Source organism: Mustela nigripes, chromosome 4, assembly GCF_022355385.1.
Source record: "Mustela nigripes isolate SB6536 chromosome 4, MUSNIG.SB6536, whole genome shotgun sequence".
Taxonomy (NCBI): Eukaryota; Metazoa; Chordata; class Mammalia; order Carnivora; family Mustelidae; genus Mustela; species Mustela nigripes.
Genome location: NC_081560.1, coordinates 139,002,913 through 139,027,309, shown reverse-complemented (window position 1 = coordinate 139,027,309; position 24,397 = coordinate 139,002,913). Strand labels below are relative to the sequence as shown.

The window sequence follows — 24,397 nt, the reverse complement described above, 5'->3', positions numbered from 1 at the left end:
AAAAAGTTTTGTATGTATTTTCAAACACATTAGTCTCATAGGCTAATCAAAGACCAGCTTTTCTTTTGTCTTCTATATTTTTATCTGAAAGAATACTTGAAGTATTTTTATTTTGCTTTGGGTACAGTATTCCTGGAAAGATACAATTGCACAAGCATCATGCTAATTTGAAATGAGGACATCATAGTTTTCTGAATTTAACTCCTATCATTTTTCTTAAGGAAAACAAGTTTAAAAAATTTTTTAAATTTAAATTCAACTTAATTAACATATAGTGTATTATTAGTTTCAAAGGTAGAATTTAGTATTCATTAAGGATATCAATTTAATGTAAATACAATCCCATAAACTTAGTGTTTAGCATAGAAGTTCTTCTTTTATGAGAATTTGAGAAAGACTACCCTTTATGCTTTTGCCTTTTTTCCCATCAACTTGTTCTTAAAACCTGTTTGATCTCATTGTTAGTAATACAGACTGTCATCACTTTTTTTTTTCCCCAAAGATTTTTTATTTATTTGACAGAAAGATCACAAGTAGGCAGAGAGGCAGGCAAAGAGAGAGGGGGAAGCCGGCTCCCCGCTGAGCAGACAGCCCGATGCGGGGCTTGATCCCAGGACCTTGAGATCATGACCCCAGCCGAAGGCAGAGGCTCAACCCACTGAGCCACCCAGGCGCCCCCTGCCATCACTTTTGTAAAGAGATTGTTAAATAAACATTAGGCACATCTGTGCTCTCATTATATAGGAGTTGACAAATTTTTTCTGTAAAGGTGCAAATAATAAGTATGTTTTACGCTTTGCTGGCCATATCATGTCACAAAGTCACAAAGTCTATGTTGTAGTGTGAAAGAAACCATAGGAAATATATACATGAGTGTGGCTATATTTCAATAAAACTTTATTTCCAAAAACTGGCAGCAGGCTGAATTTGGCACATGGGCTGTAGTATGCTGATCCTTATTACAAAAATTTAATTATCTGGGTATCTGTACTCAAAATAAACTTAAAGTCAGAATTTTTGTTGCTGTTAAGTTTTACTATTCCAAATTGTTACTTTTTTTTTTAACCAAAGATTACATTTTAAGTGAAAAAGACTGGTATAATATGTATAGATACTGTCCAAGGGAATTCTTACAAATCTTTAAAACAGAGCACTACTTATATCACATCATATTCTGTCAGCATCTTTTCAGTTTCTGTTTTAATCCATTCTTTGTGGTCAGTAAACCCAGTAAAACAAAATATCCTGGTAGAATATTTTTTAAGAATTCATTTCAGTTTTAGAGGGCAAGTCTTACATCTCTGGATTCAGAGGCCTCAGTCTTCAAAGGGGATGCCTTATTTGGAATATTTTAACCAAAAAACTCAATGCCAGTAAAAATTATATACTCTAGTTAATCTCAGGATCATCATTTTTTTTTTGGTTTGAAGTCATCATCTTCACTCTCCACTCTTTCCTACTGTTTTTGTACATTTGTGAGTTCTTTTCATCTGCCTCTGCTAAGTCCAATATTATTTCACTGAATATGCGAAATACATGAACAGATATGTTGAAGGAAGAAAAGATGGACCTTGAAACAAATTTTGGACAACATTAACCTTTATAAACAGTTCCATCACTAAAAAAATTAAAATCAAAAGTTGGAAATGGATCATTAACTACAGGTAGCCATTGAACTGTAGACTTCAAATTTTAGAACACAGTCACATCTTCCAACCACTGAAAGAAATTCATTTCTAATCTGTTTTGTTTGTGTACCCTCCATTCATGCAAAGCAAAAACAAAATTAAAAAAAAAAATACGAAAAGCTAAAACACTAACTGTCTCTCAAGGCTCAACACAAGGTGACTGGAAGTCTGTGGAATTATTTTCTCTTTTCATCCTCCTTTGTAAAAATCCCAGAATTCTGACTGGATAAATGTGATTCAATTTTTGTTTTGTTTTGTAATGCAACTATTTTGATGGTTGGCTTCACAGCTGAGGCGAGCCACCATTTCAAACCCAATAACAGGAGACTTGGAGACGGTACATTACAGAATTAGCAAAAGGTAAGAGATGTGTATGTTGCATATTTTGCCCTCTAATGAGTGTTTTGTACATCCTACAGGAATTTTCATTGAAAGAAAGTAGGTCATTTTCAGTCTCCAGCTCAAGTCACCGCCTATTTATATACGCATGGATAAACTGCTTTGTGTTTCACAGGTCTTTCCCTTTAACTAGAAGTTCTTTTTTTAAATCTTTAATTGGTCTGTTGTTTTTAGGCAATTAATATGCTTTCCATTTCTCTTCAGGTCAGGAATCAAATCTCCAGGAAATGGCTTGATTCTTATTTTCTTTTTCCTTTTTCTTGCCAAAAGGAGGAAAAAAAAAGAAAAAGAAAAGAAAAAACCGCAGCTTGGATTAATCTGGGAGTAGTCTTTGTTTATATAGATCTCTCACAGTCATAAATGCTGCAGTGAACTCACATCATTCTTTATAGTGATTCGTATTGGCATTTGTTCATTCATCTTGTGAAATACCATTGTCATTTGGAGTAATCTGTATTCCTCCTGTTGGACTTATTTTTAAAAACTTGCTGACTAGAAAGTTGGCAATGGAAAGCACAGAGTTATGCTTCTGAGCTCAGTCTTCCAACTACTATTACTCAAGAACTTATTTGCCTTTTACTTCACCAAAGAGACTTAACAGTTTTATCTCTGAGAGTTTTAAAAAGTAAGGAGACTATTAACTATTCTTTTGTCAGAGTACTTAAAGGACATTAAACTTCTAGATCTGAGAAAGCTCCTGTGAAACCCAGTGCTATAAAGCATTTACATACAGCTTCAAATGATTTTTAAAAAAAAAAGTGAAAGGACAATAAATCTACAACAAAAATATGTCAACCCATTTTCTCTTAATTTGGAAGTGGCTTTTCTTATTGCCACCTGTCTAAGTGTTTTTGCTGATTTGAAACCATTACCTACCGTCCAGACCAATCTGAACTCTTCCAATCACCTGTGGCTTGGCAAAACAAACAAAAGCCCCAAATTGCCTGCTACGTGAGTAAGTCCTTGTCCTTTCTCTTTTTTTGTAGCTGAGCCGAGCTACAGTACATGACCCTGAGACTGGAAAATTGACCACAGCACAGTACAGAGTATCTAAGAGGTAAGGGAGTAATGGAGAGAATTTTAGTCCTATTTGAACCATTTTCTTTCTTGAGAATCTAATTTTCATAAAACCCTGGTATGGTTTCTAAGACGTAGGCTTTAGGCATGACAACCATGCCTGAATTTTCATTATAGACTAAAAAACAGACACGGTTATGGGACAGTTAACAGATATTTTCCAGAAGTAACTTACTAGATTTCAGAATGCCTGTTGAGACTCCCCAGACCCCACCTGAAAAGTGAAGTTGTGTTCCCATATTGAAGTTAAGTTCCCAAAGAACCTTCAAAGAAACAAGACCTAATTTAGCTTCTACAGTAAAGCAAATGTTTAAAAATTTCTGGGTCACCAGAATAGCTGTAGGTATTTAGAAAGTGCATGCCTTGAAGGAGTCCATTACAAATCCTTTTTAAGCCAATTGGTTTCACATTCTGTGCTTTTAACAATGTTTAAAGAGAATGTACTTATTAACTGATCACTGAAATAATTTTTAACAGATTACTGTGTAATTCATGTATATAACTTAGAAGCCCACAGAATAAGTGATTTTATTTCAACAGAACTCCTTTTCCATCTACTTATTTATGTAATGGAGATTTCTTAGCTCTCCTAAAAATGAGGGTATTGAAAATAACCAAATAAGCTTCTTCCATTTCATCAGAAACATCTTAATACATTTTTACTTTTTATGTTGGGTAATGATAGTTTAATCACATTATTTAGACTAATGTGTGCTAATGATAATTGTAGTAATTCATTCCAAAAGACATTATTTTTAACAACTAGATCTTTATGTTAGAGGAATTTATATTTTTATCAATTTACAAAAGTATTCTTGTTGTAGACAAGTATAATGTAATAAAAGACTTTCAGGCATAGAATTTATTTCTGTAGGACAGGGCTTCTCAACCTCAGCACTATTGACTTTTTGGATCAGGTAATTCTTTGTTGTTAGGGGTTGTCATTAGCTTTGTATGACGTTTAGCAGCATCGCTGGCACCCACTAGATGCCAGTAACGCCCTTCATCCCAGTCGCGACAATCAAAAATGTCTCCAGACATTGCCAAATGTTCCCTCGTAGGCAGAATTCCCACCATCACCCCCAGAGACTTCACCTCTCCACCCATGTTGAGAGCCACTATTCTAAGATAAGAATGGAATGAAAATGCAATTCAAGGGGGAAGAAAAAGAATGATACGAAATTGCCCAAGTACTAAAAAAAAAACTTCATTCATGTATTTTTGTTAAAGTGGATCATAGTGGGCATCAGATCATTGTGGTATTTAGATTCCACTGGATACATTTAAAAAAGATAATTTTTTAGAAATTACCACTATTTCAGTATACCATAATTAAATTCTTTGAAACTATTTGATGAAAAATTTAATTGTCAACTAAAAAAATGTGCAGAGAATACATAGATTTAACAACTATTTTAGGAGTCACTGAAACAAAAAAAAATTTTGAACATTATTGCTGTAAGTCATAGCAAAAGTACTTTGAAGGCTGTACAGAACGCAGTTTCCTTACTCTTTTTGGCAAAGCTGTATGTCCTTCATATGGTAATAACCTTCAGCATGCCCACACATATATCCTGGTTTCCTAACCATGTGGTCCGTGCTACCTGCCCCAGCAAACGAGAAGACATGAAGGAAACTTAACTTCTATTATACGATTTTGATTTCAGGGAGACTTAAGAATTTGTTGAAATTAATTTGAATCATGTTTTGATACATGATTTATAATGTTTCTGTGCTTTGTAGTTAACTCTAAATTTCAAGTTAAACTTCAGCTGATTTTCCACTCTATTACAGAATCTTATTCATGTCTTAAAAAATTAACCCTTGATTTTTTTAAAGATAAGCCATTATGTATTTTATCAACATTACTACATGGTTTTAGGCGTTTTTACTGTCACATGGCTTGTTTCTAAAATCTCCAGATTTGATTGCTTTTAGGAAGCACATAAAAGAAAATTTCATGAACTTAGTTCTTTGGAAGTCCTTTTTGGAAATTTTTTATATATACAATGGGCCTTTTGAAGAAATATCCAGCCCACAGAGTCATTGGACTCTTACCAGTAAGGCAAAATAAATTACTCTTGGAAAGGTGATCTGCAGACTTTTTTCCTCAAGAACGAAATATTTCTAAACATTTTAAGCTTATTTTTAAAATATCCTAATTTTATAACTCTGAGAAGCAATTTTACTGGACTTTTAGAAAGATACAACCATACTTTATATTATAAATGTCAATAGAAGGCTTTTAGCCACCAGCATTAGAAGCATTAAAAGACTAACACCAGAATAAATTCACCCAATCTCAGCAAAGTATGCAGTGTGTGTGTGTTTGTGTTCCAGAAAACCTAGTAACAGTGGAATTCCACAGCACACTCATATTTACTCCTAAGGAAGATCGTTCAACAAGTCTCTTAAAAATAAAATATGTATGTTGAGAGAGAGGTCTTAACTGTTAAAGAAGGAATTTGGCCCATAAAATATCCTAAACATTTCATATTTTAACAAGGAAGTTTTTGCTGTTTGGGGAATTTATTGGCTATGCCAAGACATTTTCTACCCATTACTGGAATTGGAATTTTGAAGATTCCTACAAGTGAAATAAACAAGTGTTTTAGGTTGCCTTCAGACATTGTATCTCTGAAAAAGGCATCCCAAATGTAAAACAGAAAAGTTTATGTGTACTGATGTCAGTTAGTGTAGTTCCTTTTGCTGTGGGAACATCTGTATTTTGAATGGGCCAGAAGGGAATTTGAAATATCTGTATTTTGAGAAATTTCCAAGTGATTGCATCATCTTCCATGGAAGGAAAAATATGTTCCAGCATCCTAGCAGATAGAATTTTATTTGGGTAAAGTATGTGTAGAAATCCATTACTGTTTATTTACTTCATTGACTATCTCTGAACTTTCGGTAAGTCATCTCTGTCCTTTCCATTATTAAAAAACAAACAGACAAAAAAAACCTAAAAATGTACTACAGCTTACTAATGGAGATGCTGATAATTTTGGCTAAAGCAGAAAAACGGAATTTTAGTTTTAGAAAAGTAAATATTGAGTTACATGCTCTGAAAAGATAGTTTAGTTATCTGAGCTCATAAAATCCAGTTAAAGTAATATTAAGGGATATGCAAATAAACAATCTAGTGTGGTAGAAAAAGCTTCTTTGATTCTGATAAGTTAATTTTAGAAGTGGTTTTCATTTTCTTACTCTGATACACAGATTTCCTATAATATGACATTTTCTTATGCTTAAGACTTAATTTACCCATGTATATAAGGAACAAATACGATATTAAAACATATTAATATTTTATAGTATGGGGCAAATACAAATACCTTGGAATATTTCAGATATTTTTTTAAATTGGAATCACATTTAACAACAACATTACCCTCTGTTAGATTGAACAGTGTTTTTCAGATTGAGGTAACTGGAAAGGACAGATCTATGGTATGATTGTATAATTATCCCACTAGGAACCAAAGGGCCAGGATAAATTCCCAGGCTAGATGATTGGCCTTTCTTTGTTTACCATCAAGCACTTATAGAAGAATTATTGAAAGTTTGCTCGCTGTAACTGGCACTTAGAGTCCTGAATTATTTTTTGCCTTTGGAAAAAAATCACACAGTTTTTATATTAGCTAATTGTAAAATTCAGTTTTCACTTACGTTGGGTTAGAAGAAGAAGGTAGTGCAAATTATATAACTTGCATTTTCCTTTGGAAGTTTTGTAATAAGCTCCAAAACCTCCAAAATGATGGGCTATTTACTTGAACATGATGTCTTTATTCATATATTAGAAATATAATCATGCAGTGTGAGAATGTTGCTCCTTACTCAGAACAGTCCAGGGGTATGTGGGTGACTCTGTTGGTTAAGTGCCCAATTCTTGATCTCAGCTTAGATCTTGATCTTGGGATTGTAAGTTCAAGCCCCGTGTTGTGGGGTGTGGAGCCTACTTAAAAAAGAAAAAAAAAAAAAGCATTCCAGTAATACTATAAAAAAATCACATATTAGAAGAAAAAGAAATGTTGAAACATTACCTTGAATGTACTACTTAGATTTGGGATTCCTGTGATTAAGACCAAAAGGAATATTGTCTGTGTTACCTAATTAGTAATGGAAAATACTGTAACCTTACATTCTAACTTGGTTAAAAACACGGAGTACTTAGAAGAAAGAATCTTGATTTCTGTTGATTTAATTTAATGTAGGAAAAAGACTTCCAAATCCTAAAGAATAGACAGTTAATACATGTTACAGTATCCTCAGTGTCCACTGAACTTTTGAGCAATGTTATAATATAAATTCATGGCTAATTTCTTATATTACCTGATAGATCTATAACAGTGTTGCTGAAGACAGATTTAGGAGTTGGGATCCAGGTGAATGAAATGTATTAAACTTAGAGTTCTCCAGCTAAAGAGAACCTTTTATTATATTTTGGAGAAGATTTCAGGTGAAAGTCAAATTAAATGTAATAACTATATATACATAAATAGAGTTTATTTTCCTCTCTAGTGACAGTAACAGAACACAATTAAGATAACACTTTATTTTTTAACCATTAATCATTAACAACTTTAAGTGCTAAGCCTCAGACTTTCCATTGAGATCACTTATGCTATAACTAAAAGTGCAAAATAAGACTTTAAAAAAAATCTAAATAAAATATTTTTCCTTTTAAGATTGGCAAAAATGAAAAAGATTGATACTGGCAAGTATTTTCTGAAATGGGCACTTATAAACATACGGGAAAAGTGTAAAATACTTTATGAGAGAACAGTTTGATATCATTCATCAAAATGCAAAAGTCATCTAGCAGTTCCACATCTAGGAGTTTAACCTACAGAGATAGTCCCACAAGTGTGCAAAAATACACAAAAATTTTCATTACAGTATTATTTGTAAGGGAGAAAAAGTAGAAATAACCTTATTTAACCAGTGCTTTATTGGTAGACCTTCATGGTCATTTTGGAAGTAAAGATACTTTATTTTAAAATGAAAAGCAGGAGCACCTGCGTGGCTCTGCTGAGTATTCGAATCTTCATTTTGGCTCAGGTTATAATGTTGGGGTCATGAGATAGAGCCCTGAGTCAGGCTCTGCCCTTGGAGTAGAGTCTGCTTGGGATTCTCTCTCTCTCTCTCAAATAAATAAATAAATATTTAAAAAGGGCAAAAAAAATGGGGGTGCCTGGGTGGCTCAGTCAGTTAAGCATCTGCCATTGACTCAGGTCATGATCTCAGGGTCCTGGCATCAAGCCTGATGCCGCATTCTCTGTTCAGCAGGGAGTCTGCTTCTCCCATACTCTTCTCTGTGCTCTTCCTCATTTTCTCTCTCAAATAAATACAATCTTTAAAAAAAAAATTTAAAAAAGAATGAAAAGCAGTACCTAAAAAAAAAAAAAACCCACTGGAATGGGAATGTAAAGTGATAATAGTTGTTATGGAAAAGAGTCTGTTATTTCCTCAAAAAGCTAAACATAGGGTCACTATTTGATCCAGAAATTCCACTGCTAGGTATATACCCAAAAGAATTGAAAGGAGGGACTCAAGCAGGTACTTGTACATCCATGTTCATAACAGCATTATTCACAGTAGCCAAAAGGTGGAATGCAGGTGTGCATTCATGGATGAATAGATAAACAAAATGTTGTATATCCTTATAATGGAATATTATCCAGCCTTAAAAAGGAATGGAATTCTGGTATATGCGCAATATGGATGAACCTTGAGGATACTATACCAAATGAAATAAGACACAAAAGGGCAAATATTATGTGGTTCTGTTTATGGAAGGTGTTAGAATGAAACACTCGTGCAGAGAAAAAGTGGATTAGAGGTTACCAAGGGCTGGGAGGAGAGAGAAATGGCAAATTATTGTTTAATGGGTACAGAGTGTTTGGGATGATAAAAAGTTCTGAAAATATTGGTGATCATTGTACAACTTTGTGAATGCTATTGAATTTTACATTTAAAAATTGGGCTAAATGGGGGTGCCTGCGTGGCTCAGTGGGTTAAAGCCTCTGCTTTCAGCTCAGGTCATGATCCCAGAGTCCTGGGATGGAGCCCCACATGGGGTTCTCTGCTCGGCGGGGAGCCTTCTACCCCACTTCCCCTTTCTCTGCCTGCCTCTCTGCCTACTTGTGATCTTTGTTAAATAATAAAATCTTTTTAAAAATAAAAATAAAAATGGGTTAAATGGTAAATTGTATGTTACATATTTTCTACCACAATATCTTTTTTAAACTGAAGTAGTGCTTTATGTATTGCTTTAGAAAGATGTCAGAAGTACTTTCAGGGGGAAAAAGTGAATATGTATATTGATGTGGGAGATTGGAAGACGAGTAGATTAGTATTTCTTGAAAAACTCTCTTTGTATATTTGTTTATTCACAGGGAGAAATATTGAGAGGATATGTACCAATTTGTTACAATGTACGGTTTATCTGTAAGGAGTGGGACTAGAAGAGGGATTTTGTATATTTTTGCATTGTTTGAAATTTTTATAAGTATTTCTTTATTGGGAGATACACAAACCATACAGTTCATTGGTTGCTAATGTACAGTTAAGTGGCTTTTAGCACAATGAATTTTATTTTATTTCTTAGAAGATTTTGTTTATTTATTCATTTGAGAGTGTGAGAGAGCGCAGGTGGTGAGAAGTAGGCTACCCATTGAGCAGGAAGCCTGATGTGCAGCTCAATCCCAGGACTCTGGGATCATGACCTGAGCTGGAGGCTTAACTGGCTGAGCCACCCAGGCGACCTCACCACATTGAATTTTAGAACATTTTCATTACCTGAAAGAGAAATTTTGCACTCCTTAGCAATAAGTACCCAATCCTTAGCTCCCCCACTCCACCCCAGCTCAGCCCTGGGTGACCACTAATCTACTTTCTATCTTTATGGATTTGCGTGTTAACTGACTTTTTTTTTTTAAGATTTTATTTATCTGTATGAGAGAGAGCATGAGCAGGGGGATGAGCAAAGGGAGAGAGACAAGCAAACTCCCTGCTGTCCCTGTTGTGCCCCAACGCAGGGCTCTATCCCAGAATCCTGAGGCCATGGCCAGAGCTGAAGTCAGACACTTAACTGACTGAGCCACCCAGGTGCCCTGTTCTGGATATTGCCCACAAACAAAATCATATAACATGTGGCCTTTTGAATCTGCCTTCTTTTACTTGCCATATTTGTAAGGTTCATTGATGTTGATGTAGGTATCTGTACCTCATTCCTTTTCATGGTTGAATAATATTCCATGTATGGATATACTGTATTTTATCTTTTCATCTGTTGATAGAGAGTTAAGTTGTTTCTACTTTTTGGCTATTATGAACAATGATGCTCTGAACATTCCTGTATAACTTTTTATGTGAACATAAGTTTAAATTTCTCTTGGGAATATACCTAGGACTGAAATTGCTAGGTCATATGGTATCTTTATATTTATCCATTTGAGGAACTGCCAAACTTTTCCAAAGTGGCAGTACCATTTTATAATCCTACCAGCAACATATGGGTTATTCCAGTTTCTTTACATCCTCGTCAACACTTTTTGCTGTCTTTTCGATGATTATAGCCATCCTAGTGGGTGTGATATGCTATCTCATTGTGGTTTTGATTTCCATTTACCAGTGGCTAATGATGTTGAGCATCTTTCCATGTGCTTATTGCCATTTGTATATTTTCTTTGGAGACTATTTAGATCCTTTGCCCATTTTTTAATTGAGTTGTCTTTTATAGTGGTATTAGTTCTTTTTTTTTAAGATTTTATTTATTTGACAGAGACAGTGAGAGAGGGAACACAAGCAGGGGGAGTAGGAGAGGGAGAAGCAGGCTTCCTACTGAGCAGGGAGCCCAATGTGGGGCGGATCCCAGGACTCTGGGATCATGACCTGAGCCAAAGGCAGATGCTTAATAACTGAGTCACTCAGGTGCCCCAGTGGTAATAGTTCTGTATACATTTTATTTATTTTTTAAAAAGATTTTATTTACTTATTTGGCAGAGAGAGAAAGATCACAAGTAGTTAGAGAGGCAGGCAGAGAGGGGGGGGGAACAGGCTACCTGCTGAGCAGAGAGCCTAATGCAGTGCTGATCCCAGACCCCTGAGATCATGACCTGAGCCAAAGGCAGAGGCTTACCCCACGGAGCCACCCACGTGCCTTTTTATATATTTTATTTATTTATTTATCTATTTATTTATTTATTAAGATTTTATTTATTTATTTGACAGAGAGAAATCACAAGTAGATGGAGAGGCAGATCTTTGTCTAAGATCACAAAGATTTACACTTACAGTTTTTTTTCTAAGAGTTTATAATTTTAGCTTTTACATTTAGGTCTTTAATCCCTTTTGAGTTCTTTTTTTGTTTGTTTTTTGTTTTTTTTTAAAAAGATACGAGTTAGGGAGCCCAGCTTCTTTATTTTGCATGTGGTTATCAATTGTCCCAGGACAGTTTGTTGAATATAACAGATGTTTCTTGCTTTCGTACATACACACACACACACACACATAACATACATACATACATATATCGGGCTTAAACTCAAGAGCTTGAGTTCAGGAATTGAGCTGAGATCAGGAGTTCAATGCTTAACTGACTGAGTTATGCAGATGCCCCACATTTCTTGCTTTTATAATTTTAAAAGTGTAAAGTGAAAGACTGGCATGGTAATTTTTAAGACTAGCAAAAGTGAAGGCGTTCTTGGTAGCAGGAAGCTTTAGGCTGAAGAGTAAGCATTGTCAAAGAAAAGATTAAAGACAGAAAGAGAGGAAGTAATTGATAAATTGAGTTACGACTTCCTTCTTCCTATTCTGACGGAGTTCCTAGTGGAACTAGGAGCTAATCTAGTATGTTAGGGTACCTGTCTTTCTGGCTGGCAGCAATTTGACTTAGAAAGGTAGGTTTCAAAAGTGTAAAGATCCAATCTCTGTAAGGCTGAAGGATGATGCTTCTGCCAAAGTCTAAGAGAAAACAGGAATAGATGCTTGTGGTAGCAGGGAAGGAAGTTGAGGGCAACAGAAGTAGGAGACAGGTTCTTGGTGGGTGATAGGTTCTAGGATGGAATAGGAAAAAGTCTCAAGATGCATCTGGTTTGAATTTTTGAAAAGATATTTATTTTGAGAGAGAGAGAGCGAGCGAGCAAGCAAGCGTGCATGAACAGGGGGAGGGGCAGAAGGAGAAGGAGAGAGAATCTCCAGCAGACTCAGTGCTGAGCATGGAACCACATGCTTGATCTCACAACCCTGAGGTCATGACCTGAACCAAAACTGAGTTGGTTGCATAAACAACTGCGCCACCCAGGTGCCCCTGAAATTTTAATAGTATACTTGCCAGTTTTGTGTTGTAGTTATCTATAAAAAATTAGTAGTTTGTGGATTATAAACTTAAAAATCTATCAGATTGTTGCTGGTTAGAAAGACAGGTACACTGACAGACTAGATTAGCTCCTAGTTCTACTAGGAACTCAGAATTTGGAGAAATAAATTCCTAGTATATTTATCTGCTACACCCTTTATAATAGCAAAATTCTTGAATCCCTCCTACTTCTGCTACACTGAGGAATTCTACTCAGCCAGTCCATATAAATTTGCAAGGGATCACCAGACAAGTAATTATGATAAAATAGAATAAATCTTGAATTAGTTCTGAGAAGTCTCTATAACTCTTCATTCAGCATATATTTATTGAGCATCTGCTATATGCTAGGCACTGAAATAGGCTCTGTGGATATAATGGTGAGCAAAACCAGGCAAAATTTATATGTATTTGGGACTAGTAGTTGAATGAAGACATCTTACCTTAATTAAACAATAAATTAATATACAGTTACTGTGATAAATTCTACAAAGTAAGATATATAGTGCTATAAAAACATAGGGGCAGCTGTCTTCTCCACTTCAGGGACATGGAGGTAGCCTCTCCCAGATGTGCTCAGTTGCAGGCAGTTGCCAGCTCTGAGATGAATGTTTCTGTGGATACAGCTACCACCACCCTGCACCTTCTGGTTCAAGGGTGATTCCCATAGTAGCATCCAGCAGGTGCCCACCGAAGTCACTGTGGTCTTGTTATATATCAAAAGTACTACAAGTGTGATTGCTTTTGTGAAGAGCATCTCATTTCCTTATATCAGAGAAAATGTTAAGAATTAATTGCAGAGGAAAATACTTCTTCCCTCTTGGAAGGAAGAGTGCCAGCAGGACATCAGCCTTCTGAGGTAACAAGCTGAAGAGGATTCCCATTAGGTTAGGGTATTTTGACCTTTGCAGCATCTGGGAATGGGGTGGATAGTCTGCAGTAGATGATCCAGACTGTGGTAGATAATGTGTGCTGCTAGACATCTCTGGATGGAAAGACCATGCTACTGACACAAATGCAAGGCTTCATGTGAAAGGCAGCATTTTACAGCTGGGAGAATAAGATAGAATAAGAATAAGATGGCATTCTTGTGGCTAGGAAATGGAGAAAAGCTGGGATGATGGTGTATATCTATTCTTCGGGGAGGTAGAAGCACAGAAACTACGACGTGCATTTACAAAGGAAGATATTCTTGAGCTTGTGGGTAGTTTCCTTGATGCCAAGAATGGACATAAAATGGAGACAGTTATTGACAGACTGCAAGCAGCATTGAATGCTCGGTCAGCAACCACCTGTTTTTTTGACACATTAGAGGCTCATGCTGCTGAGGAAGTGGACATGCGTGTAGCAGCAATGGTGGTGAGACATGGCTAGGTGTAGTTAAGAAATGATGAAAAGCCTATAGCTTCCATCAGATCATTCAGCAAACTACTTATTCTTTTCAACCTAGAAAAGAATTTCTAAGGAGTACAAACTGTTTCTCATAGCTTGTCCCTGTGGTCTAGTTTATTTTAATGGTAAAAGTAGCTTACTTTAGAAACACATATATACACACACATATGTAGGCAAATATGTATGTGCTTGAATTACTTTCTGCAGGTACATGAGTGATAAAAATCTCCATTCAGTGAAATTAAAACTTACTTTAAAATTTATTTCTATAAAAGTTGTTTGAAACTACAACACTAACCCCTACTGAGGGCCAAGTATAGTTGATAGAACTACATAGGATCTAGAACTATAGAACATAAAGAATCATGACTTGAGCCAAAGGCAGCTGCTTAACTGACTGAGCCACCCAGGCGCCCCTATCCTGGTTCAGTTCTAATAGCATGTCATGTCAATTTAATGTTGTGATTAGGAAAAACAACCTTTTCCTCCTCCTTCCTTTTCCTCTTAATAAAAATAAAGCAGTTTTGATAGGGAGGAAACAAGGAAGTCTTCTCTGAAGAAGGATGGATGACTAAAATGACAATCTAAAGTGTGATCTTTGCAGAGTGAAAAAGAATATTCTGGGCAGAGAGAAGAGCATGTGCACTAGCCTTGGGGTTAGATGGAACATGTTCTTCAAGAAGTGATGCTGGGGCACCTGGAGAGAGACACAATAAGTGGGAGAGCCTACAAAGGAGACCAAAGCTGAGCAACCAGAGAGACTGAAGGAATCCTGGAGAATTAGTGAAGAGGAGTTTCAAGAAGGATGAACAGTTAGCTATGACTAAAAGAGCAAATACAGGAAGAATTGGAAAAATCTTGTTAGCTTTAGTAGCACAGTAGTTATGGGTGATATTAGCAAAAACAGTTTTGATGGAGTGGTAAGGGAATGAAGCTAGATTGGAATGGATTAAGAAAGGAAGAATTGGGGCTCTTGGCTGGCTCAGTTGGTCGAACTCTTAATCTTGGGGTTGTAAGCTCAAGCCCCACAATGGGTGTAGAGATTACTTAAAAATAAAATCTTAAAATAGAAATGAAGTCTGTGGAAAAAGTTGCCTTACAGAGGGAGGAAAAAGAGGTTGGTAGCTGGAGGAAGACAGGCCTTGAGAGAAAGAATTTTTTTTTTTAAGATTTTATTTGAGAGAGAGTGAACAAGCATAAGTGGGAGGAGGAGCAGAGGGACAAGCAGACTCCTTGCTGAGCAGGGAGTATGCTTCGGGGCTTGATTCCAGGACCCTGGATCATGACCTGAGCTGAAGTCAGACACTTAACCCACTGTGCCACCCAGGTCCCCTGAGGGAGAGAATTTTCAATGTTTGTTTGTTTGTTTTTAAAACATTTTTAAACAATTTGAGAGAGCAAGTAAGCACACAAGTGGGGCGAAGGGTAGAGAGAGAAGCAGACTCCACACCAAGCAGCGAGCCTGATGCAGGACTTGATCCCAGGACCCTGAGATCATAACCTGAGCCAAAGGCAGACATTTAACCAGCTGAGCCATCCAGGCACCCAGTGTTTATTTATTTATTTAAGGGAAGGGAGACTTAAGCTCAATTAAAAGCTGTGGGAGGAATTGGAAGGAAAGCTGATTATGTAGGAGAGAAAAGGGCTAATCAATGATTTATGCTTCCTAAAATGTCAGAAAATTATAGAATCTAAGGCAGAGGATTAACCTTAGATTATGGAGAGAAGTTTCCTCTTTGGAACTAGAATGAAGGGGCCAGATGAACCAAAAGAACAGACAGATGCAAATGTAGGTAGATTGTATGGTTTCTGTTTTCTTTGAAGTAGTAGGGGGTATGTACTGAGAGACTGGGGAAGCTGAGGTGGGTTTAGAGTAGGAGTAGGAAGGTCCCATTTGAAGTTGATATTCTTGAATTATCAGTGGAAACACATTTGTCCTATTTCATGACTTTTTCCAGCAGGGTTTGGTAACACAGGTATGAGCTTAGAGAAGAAAATTCATTGAGGATAGTATTTTTGCCAGACAGTTTAATTTAGGCATTTAGCGAGAATGTTGTTGAAATGATGGATCATGAAATCAGGTTGATGAGAGAAGTGAATAAAGAAAAAGGCTGATAGACCAGGAAAAAAGCATATGCAAAGGAGATAGTTTAATTTGGTGTGACCTTTTTTATTTAGCTGTAGTTCCCATACCATAAAATTCACTCTTTGAAGTGTACAGTTCAGTGGTTTTTAGTCTTTTTGTTGTGCATCCTTTACCATTATCTAATTTCCAAACATTCCCATCACCCCAAAAAGAAAGCCTGTATTTATTGGCAGTGACTCCCCATTTCTCCTTTCTCTGGCAGCCAATCATCTACTTTCTCTTTCTGTTGATTTGCCTATTCTGGATATTTCCTATAAATGGAATCATAGTATGTGGTCTTTTATATCTTATTTATTTAATACCATGTTTTCATGGTATTAAACATATCAGTATCAGTATCTGATTCCTTTTCAGGGCACGAATATCCATCATACGGATATATCACATTTTATGTATTACTTATCAATTGGTGAACATTTGGATTATTTCCACTTTTTGGCCATTATTAATAATGCTGCTGTGAACATTCATGTACAAGTTTTTGTATGAACTTACAAACTTACGTTTTAATTTCTCTTGGGTATATACCTGGAAGTGGAGTTGCTGAGTCATATGGTAACTGTATGTTTAACAGTTTGAGGAACTGCTAAACTGTATTCCAAAGTGGCTGTACCATTTTTACATTCCTACCAGCAATGTCTGAGGCTTTCTTCACATTCTCACCAGCATGTGTTATTGTCTATCTTTTTAAGTAGGCTCCACGCCCAGCATGGAACCCAACATGGGGGTTAAACTCAAGACCCCAAGATCAGGCTCTGAGCTAAAAGTTGAACACTGAGCCACCCAGGTGCCCCTGTCCACCTGTTTTTCTTATAGTCGTCCTACTGAGCGTGTTTTGATATCTTTAAAAATTATTTTTATTTATGCAAGTAACACATGAATTTTTTTCTTTTCTTTTTTTTAAAGATTTATTTAATTTAGAGAGAAAGAATGTGTGAGCAGGATGAGGGGCTAGGGGGAGGGAGAGAGAATCCAAAGCAGACTCCCCACTGAGCATCATGACCTGAGCCGAAATCAAGAGTCATATGCTTAACTGACTGAGCCACCCAAATGTCCCTGCATGAATTTTTTTTCTTATAAAATATTTATACTATATAAATCAGGTAAAAACCCTATGACCTCTACCCCAGTCAGTTCTTAATACCTTTTGTAAAAAGAAAAATTGTTTTCACTTTGGTATGTATTTTTACAGAATTTTTAAGAATTCTTAATGTAATAGCCCTATATAGCCTTCATACATTAATCCAACTGTGTCCAAAGAAACTCTCTAACAAATGCTTTTTCTTTTCTAACCTTTAACTGTAAAATGTAGCATTTTTTAAAAAAATTACAACATCGTGTAGTAGTATCAAACAAGCAGGCCAACTAAATGCTTATAGATAAAGGCTTAATGTCCCATATTTTTTGGCTTTTAAAATGATGGCTATTAGTCTTTCTGTATTGAAACGTAATAAGTAATATTTTCTTCTTGTTCTTAGTGCCTGGCTCTCGGGCTATGAAAACCCTGTGGTGTCTCGAATTAATATGAGAATACAAGATCTAACAGGACTAGATGTTTCCACAGCAGAGGAATTACAGGTAGGTAATCACATTATCCTTAAACTACGTGCTATCACATTACTTCTTTATGCTTTTTCAAAAGATGCTTCAGATGAGATTTCCTAACATTGTACAGGCACTGGATAGGTATTTTAGGAGAATTTGGGACCCTAAAAGTGAATTTGGAAGCTGAAACCAAGCAAACTGATCTTATTGGGAAAAATTAGGATTAGTCTGTGGTCTCTAAAATTTCTTTACAAAACATTAAAAACTGTAACTTTTAAGTATAAATTTATGGGGAATGAACAGTGTGTGATACTATATTAAGCACACTATAATTTTTGTCATTCCTAACTAAACCTGTCAGGTAACCAGGGGCAATTTTTTTTTTTAATGTGTCTTTTTCTCTTTTCTATTGAGATAGTATTCACATGCCATAAAATTTACCCTGGTTTTATTATATGCACATGGTTATGCAGCTATCACCACTATCTAATTGTAAGACTATTTCATCACTTCAAAAACTTGAAGCAGTCACTCTCCATTCCCTCTCCCCAATGCCCCTGGCATCTACTAATCTCCTTTCTGTCTATGAATTTGCCTTTTCTAGATATTTCATATAAATGGAATAATAAAATATGTGGCCTGTTGAATCTGGCTGATACCTCTTAACATAATGTTTTCAATGTATCAGCACTTTATTTGTTTTCATGCCTGAACAATATTCCATTGTTTGGATATTCTACAACTTCATGTATCTTAACAGCTGAAGGATATTTGGGTTGTTTGTGCTTTTTGACTATAATGACTAATGCTGCTATGAACATTTGTGTACAAGTTTTTGTACAAACATATAAATTTCTCGTGTGTGTGTGTATGGAATAATGAGTCATGTGGTAACTTTAACATTTGTGGAATTGCCAAACTATGTCCCAAAATGGCTGCACAATTTTATAATTCCATTGGCAGTGTATGAGGATTACAGTTATTCACTTGTTCTTATCTTTTTTTTTTTCTCATTATAGCTTTCATTTGCATTTTCCTGATGGCTAATGATGTTGAGCATCTTTTCATGTGCATATTTGCCTTTTATGTCTTTGAAAACATTTTTGTTCAGATCCTTTGACTAGGGGTGCCTGCGTGGCTCAGTGGGTTGGGCCTCTTCCTTCAGCTTGGGTCATGATCGAAGGGCTTGGGATTGAGCCCCACATCGGGCTCTCTGCTCAGCAGGGAGCCTGCTTCCTCCTCTCTCTCTGCCTGCCTCTCTGGCTACTTGTGATCTCTGTCAAATAAATAAATAAATAAAAATCTTTAAAAAAAAAAATCCTTTGACTATTTCTCAGTTGGGTTGTTTGTGGTTTTTATTGAGTTGTAAGTGTTCTTTTTAGTTTCTGGATATAGGAGCATTATCAGATACATGGTTTGCAAATATTTTCTCCCATTCTGTAGGTCATCTTTCATTTTCTTGATGGTGTCCTTTGGCACAACATTTTTAATTCTGATGAAGTCTGATAGGTTTTTTTTTTGTTTTTTGGCTTTGGGATTTTTTTAGTTGCTTATGGTTTCTTTTTCTTTTCTTTCTGTTTTACTTAATTCCAGCATAGTTAACATAAAATTTTATATTAGTCTCAGAAATACAATATAGTGATTCAGCAGTTTTGTACATTACTCAGTGCTCATCATGGTAAGTGTCCTCTTAATCCCTGTCATCTGTTTTACCCATCCCCACCACCCATCTCCTGTTTGGTACATCCTCTGTAGTTAAGTCTGCTTTTTGGTTTGTCTCTTTTTCCCTTTGTTTCTTAAATTCCACATGTGAGGGAAATTGTATGGTATTTGTCTTTCTCTCTTTCACTGAACATTATCTTCTCTAGATCTATCCATGTTGTTGCAAGTGGCTAGATTTCATTCTTTTTCTTTTTTTTTTTTTTGGCTGAGTAATATTTCATTGTTTTTATATACCATAACTTTATCCATTCATCTGTCAGTGAACACTTGAGTTTCTTCTAAATTTGGCTGTTGTAAATAATGCTGCAATAAATGTAGGGGTGCATATTTTATTGAATTAGTGTTTTTGTATTCTGGAATTACTGGATCATGTGGTAACTATTTTTAATTTTTTGAGGAAGCCCCATACTGTTTTCCACAGTGGCTGCACCAATTTACATTCCCACTGATAGTGTATGAGGGTCCCTTTTTCTCTACAACCTCGCCAACACCTGTTGTTTGCCATTTCATTTTAGCCATTCTGACTAGTGTGAGGTGGTATCTCATTGTGGTTTTGATTTACATTTTCCTGATGATGAGTGATGTTGAGCACATTTTCATGTGTCTGTTGGCCATTTATATGTCATCTTTGGAGAAATGTGTGTTCATATCTTATGCCCATTTTTAAATTGAATTGTTTGTGTTTTGGGTGTTGAGTTGTATAAGTTCTTTTGTATTTTGGATACCAACCCTTTATAAGATACGTCATTTGCAAGTATCTTCTCCCATTCATTAGCTTGCCTTTTAGGTTTTGGGGTTTTTTTTTTTTTTTTTAAGATTTTATTTATTTATTTGGCAGAGAGATACAGAGAGAGAGGGAACACAAGCAGGGGGAGTGGGAGAGGGAGAAGCAGGCTTCCTGCTGAGCAGGGAGCCCAGTGTGGGGCTTGATCAGGATCCTGGGATCATGACCTGAGCCGAAGGCAGACGCTTAATGACTGAGCCACCCAGGCACCCCTGCCTTTTAGTTTTGTGATTGTTTCCTTTGCTGTGCAGAGGTTTTTAATCTTGATGTAGTCCCAATAGTCTTTTTTTGCTTTTGTTTCCCTTGCCACAAGAGACATGTCTAGAAAAATGTTGCTACAGCCAATGTCTAAGAAATTACTGCCTGTGCTTTTTATGGTTTCTGGTATCACATTGGTTCTTTAATCCATTTCAAGTTTATGTTCGTGTGTGGTATAAGCAAGTGGTTCAGTTTCATTCTTGTGCATGTTGCTCTTGAGTTTTCCCAATGCCATTTGTTTTTGTTTTTGTTTTTAAGATTTTATTTATTTATTTGACAGATCACAATTAGGCAGGGAGGCAGGCAGAGAGAGAGAGAGGAGGAAGCAGGCTCCCCACTGAGCAGAGAACCGGATGAGGGGCTCGATCCCAGGACCCTGGGATCACGACCTGAGCCACCCCCCTCGAATGCCATTTGTTAAAGAGACTGTATTTCCCATTGCATATTCTTGCCTCCTTTGTCAAAGATTTATTAGCCATATAATCGGTTTATTTTCTGTTCTGTCCTCTTGATCTGTTTTTGTGTCTGTTTTATGTCTGTTTTTGTGCCAATACCATACTGTTTTGATTACTGCAGCTTTGTAGTATATCTTGGTATCTGGGATTATGATACCTCCCATTTTGTTATTCTTTTTCATGATTGCTTTGGCTAGGGGGCACCTGCGTGACTCAGTCAGTTAAGTGTCTTCCTTTAGCTCAGGCCATGATCCCAGAGTCTTGGGAACAAGCTCCAAGTCTGGCTCCCTGCTTGGCAGGGGCTCTGCTTCTCCCTCTCCCTCTGCCCCTCCCCACTGCTTATGCTGTCTCTCTTACTCTCTCCCTCTCTCAAAATAAATAAAATCTTAAAAAAGAAAAAAAATAAGCTTGTTTCGGCTGTTGGAGGTCTTTAGTGGTTCCATACAAATTTTTGTATTCTTTGTTATAGTTCTGTAAAAAATGCTTTTGGTATTTTGATAAGAATCACATTAAATCTGTAGATTGCTTCGGGCAATATTTACATTTTAACAGTATTTGTTCTTCCAGTTCATGGGCATAGAATAGCTTTCTATTTCATTTTCTTTCATTAGTGTTTTATAGTCATCTTCAATTTCTTTGAAGTAGTTTTCTGAGTACAAGCCTTTGAGCTCCTTGGTTGGGTTTATTACTAGCTATTATTTTTGGTTAAATTGTAAGTAGGACTGTTTTCCTCATGTCTTTCTGCTACTTCATTATCAATGTTAGAAATGCAAATGGATTTCTGTATATTGATTTTGTATCCTGTGACCTTAATGAATCAGTTCATGTAGTTTCTTTGGTTGAGTGTTTAGGGTTTTCTATATATAGTATCATGTCATCTGCAAATAATGAAAGTTTAACTTCTTCCTTACCAATATGAATGCTTTCTATTTCTTTTTATTATTTGATTGGTATGGGTACAGCTCCCAGTACCATGTTGAATAAAAGTAATAAGAATGGAGGGGCACCTGGGTGGCTCAGTGGGTTAATAAAGCCTCTGCTCTTGGACAATTGTTTGTTGCAAGTTTTCAATTACTGATTCAGTTTAATTGCCAAATCAGGCTCTATTTTATGTTTTTTTTCCTGATTTGGTTTTAGGAGATTAATAGTTTCTAGGAACCTACCCATTTCTTCTGGGTTGTTCAATTTGTTGGGATATAATTTTTCAAAATACTGTCTTACAGTTCTTTGTATTTCTGTGGTGTCAATTGTTATTTCTCTCTCATTTCTGTTAATTTGAGTCCTTTTTTTTTTTAATGAGTCTGGCAAGAGGCTTATCAACTTTGTTGATCTTTTCAAAGAATCAGTTCCTGTTTTCATTGATCTGTTTTCATAGTTTCTGTTTCATTTATTTCTGCTCTAATCGTTATTATTTTCTTTTTCCTACTGGTTTGGGGTTTTGTTTGTTGTTCTTCTAGCTCTTTTAGGTATAAGGTTAAGTTGTGTATGTGAGATTTTCCTTGTTTTTGAGGTAGGTCTTACTGTAAACTTCCTTCCTAGGACAGCTTTTGCGGCATCCCAAAGATTTTGAACCATTTTCATTTGTTTCCATGTATTTTTTATATTGATTTCTTGTTGACCCATTCATTGCTTAGTAGCATGTTATTTAACCTCCATGTATTTGTGTTCTTTCCAGACTTTTTCTTGCGGTTGCTTTCTAATTTTATTGCATTGTGGTCAAAAAAGTTATTTGGTATGACTTTAATCTTTTTAATTTGTTGAGACTTGTTTTGTAACCTAATGTGTGATCTGTTCTGGAGAATGTTCACGTGATCTTGAATGTATATTCTATTTCTCCATGTGCACTTGAATGTGTGTTCTGTTCTAAGGTGGAATGTTCTACTAGATCCATCTGGTCTAGTATGTCATCCAGAGCCACTCTTTTCTTACTGATTACTTTTTTTGCTTGAATGATCTGTCCATTTATGTGAGTGTTAAAGTTCCCTAGTATTATTGTATTATTATTTCCTTTGTGTGTGTTTTTAAGATTTTATTTATCTGAGAGAGAGTGTGAGTGACAAAAGAGCAGGAATGAGGGGGAGAGGCAGAGGGAGAAGCAGACTACCTGCTGAGCAGAGAGCCCAGCACGGGGCTCCATCCCTGGACTCTAAAATCATGACCTGAACTGAGCTGAGAGCAGATGCTTAACCCACTGAGCCACGTGGTGCCCACCCCTTATGTTTGTTATGTATTTGGGTGCTCCCATGTTGGGTGCATAAATATTTATAATTGTTATATCTTCTTACTGGATTGTCCCCTTTATAAAGTGTTCTTGTCTTTTGTTACAGTCTTTGTTTTAAAGTCTGTTTTGTCCAATATAAGTATTACAATCCTGGCTTTCTTTTCATTTCCACTTGCATGATAAATTCTTTTCCATCCCTTCACTTTTCAATCTGCATGTTTCTTTAGGTCTGAAGTGAGTCTCATAGGCAGCGTAGAGTTGTGTCTTTTTTTTTAGTCCATTTTGTCACCCTGTTTTTTGATTAGAGTTCTTAGTCCATTTACATTCAAAATAATTATTGATGGGTATGTACTTATTGCCATTTTGTTACTTGTTTTATGGTTTCTTTGGTATTTCTTCTTTTTTTCTCTTCTATCATGCTTTGGTGGCTTTAGTGATACACTTGATTTCCTTTCTCTTTATATTTTTGCATATCTATTACCAGTTTTCGATTTGTAGCTACCATGAGGTTTATATATAAAACATCATATGCATATGGCCATCTATATTAAGTAGATCACTTAAGTTTTTACTCCTCTACCCCCACCACATTTTAGGTATATAGTGTCATACTGTATATCCTTTTATTTTCTGAAACCCTTGATTGATAGACTTTGATAGAAGTAATAGGATTGGTAATTGATCATGATGTGCAGCTGTTACATAGTAATTTCTGGTCTAAAGTGCTAGCAGCAACATTAGTACTTTATGCAGTTACAGTTAATATGCTGTGGTAACTGAAATTTAAACTATGTTTTTAGGGGTCTGGTGTTAATGATTAGCTAAACATGCATTTTGGAACTATGCAAAGAAGGGTTGTCTATACTTAAATTTGCTTAAGTTGCCATTTATTCATTGGTAATCTACAGCTTCCTTGCTATTCATTATATTATTAAAAACTTTTGTATATATCTTTTTTTTCCCCGGATCTATGTTTATTCTCATTTGCTTAACCTTCACAGAATTTTTCGAGCTACTTGATAACAGTTTTACTTAGTAGGCTTAGTAGGCTGATCCAACCCAAATCAAATATCCAGAGTAATAATTTACATAGGACTTGGACCTTTCTGTGGGCAACACTCTTTTAAATATATTCTCCTTTCATTTCATCAGCAGCGCTGTTTAAATCCCATTCTCCTTTCATGTTGTCATACTGGGATGCAAGGAAGGAGTTAAGGAGGGTATCCTCCTTTACAAATAAGAAAACTGAGATTGTATTGAAAGTTATGTATATTTGGTGCCCCAAATATACATACATTTGGGTGGCTCAGTGGGTTAAAGCCTCTGCCTTCGGCTCAGGTCATGATCTC

General features: G+C 36.0%; 1 protein-coding gene and 1 pseudogene across 2 annotated transcripts in view; both read left to right on the top strand.

Moving 5' to 3' along the window:
- The window catches only part of P4HA1 (prolyl 4-hydroxylase subunit alpha 1), a 77,256-nt gene that overhangs the window by 41,309 nt on the left and 11,550 nt on the right, over window positions 1-24,397 (top strand). Inside the window, exons 9-10 of one of the 2 annotated variants that reach the window (XM_059397726.1) lie at window positions 1,978-2,048; window positions 17,542-17,645. In XM_059397726.1, coding sequence (XP_059253709.1) covers window positions 1,978-2,048; window positions 17,542-17,645 — 175 coding nt within the window. Of the gene's footprint in view, window positions 1-1,977; window positions 2,049-3,073; window positions 3,145-17,541; window positions 17,646-24,397 lie in introns of both variants that reach the window. The other variant, XM_059397725.1, reaches the window with a different exon arrangement.
- LOC132015244 (enolase-phosphatase E1-like) lies at window positions 8,130-13,914 on the top strand (annotated as a pseudogene).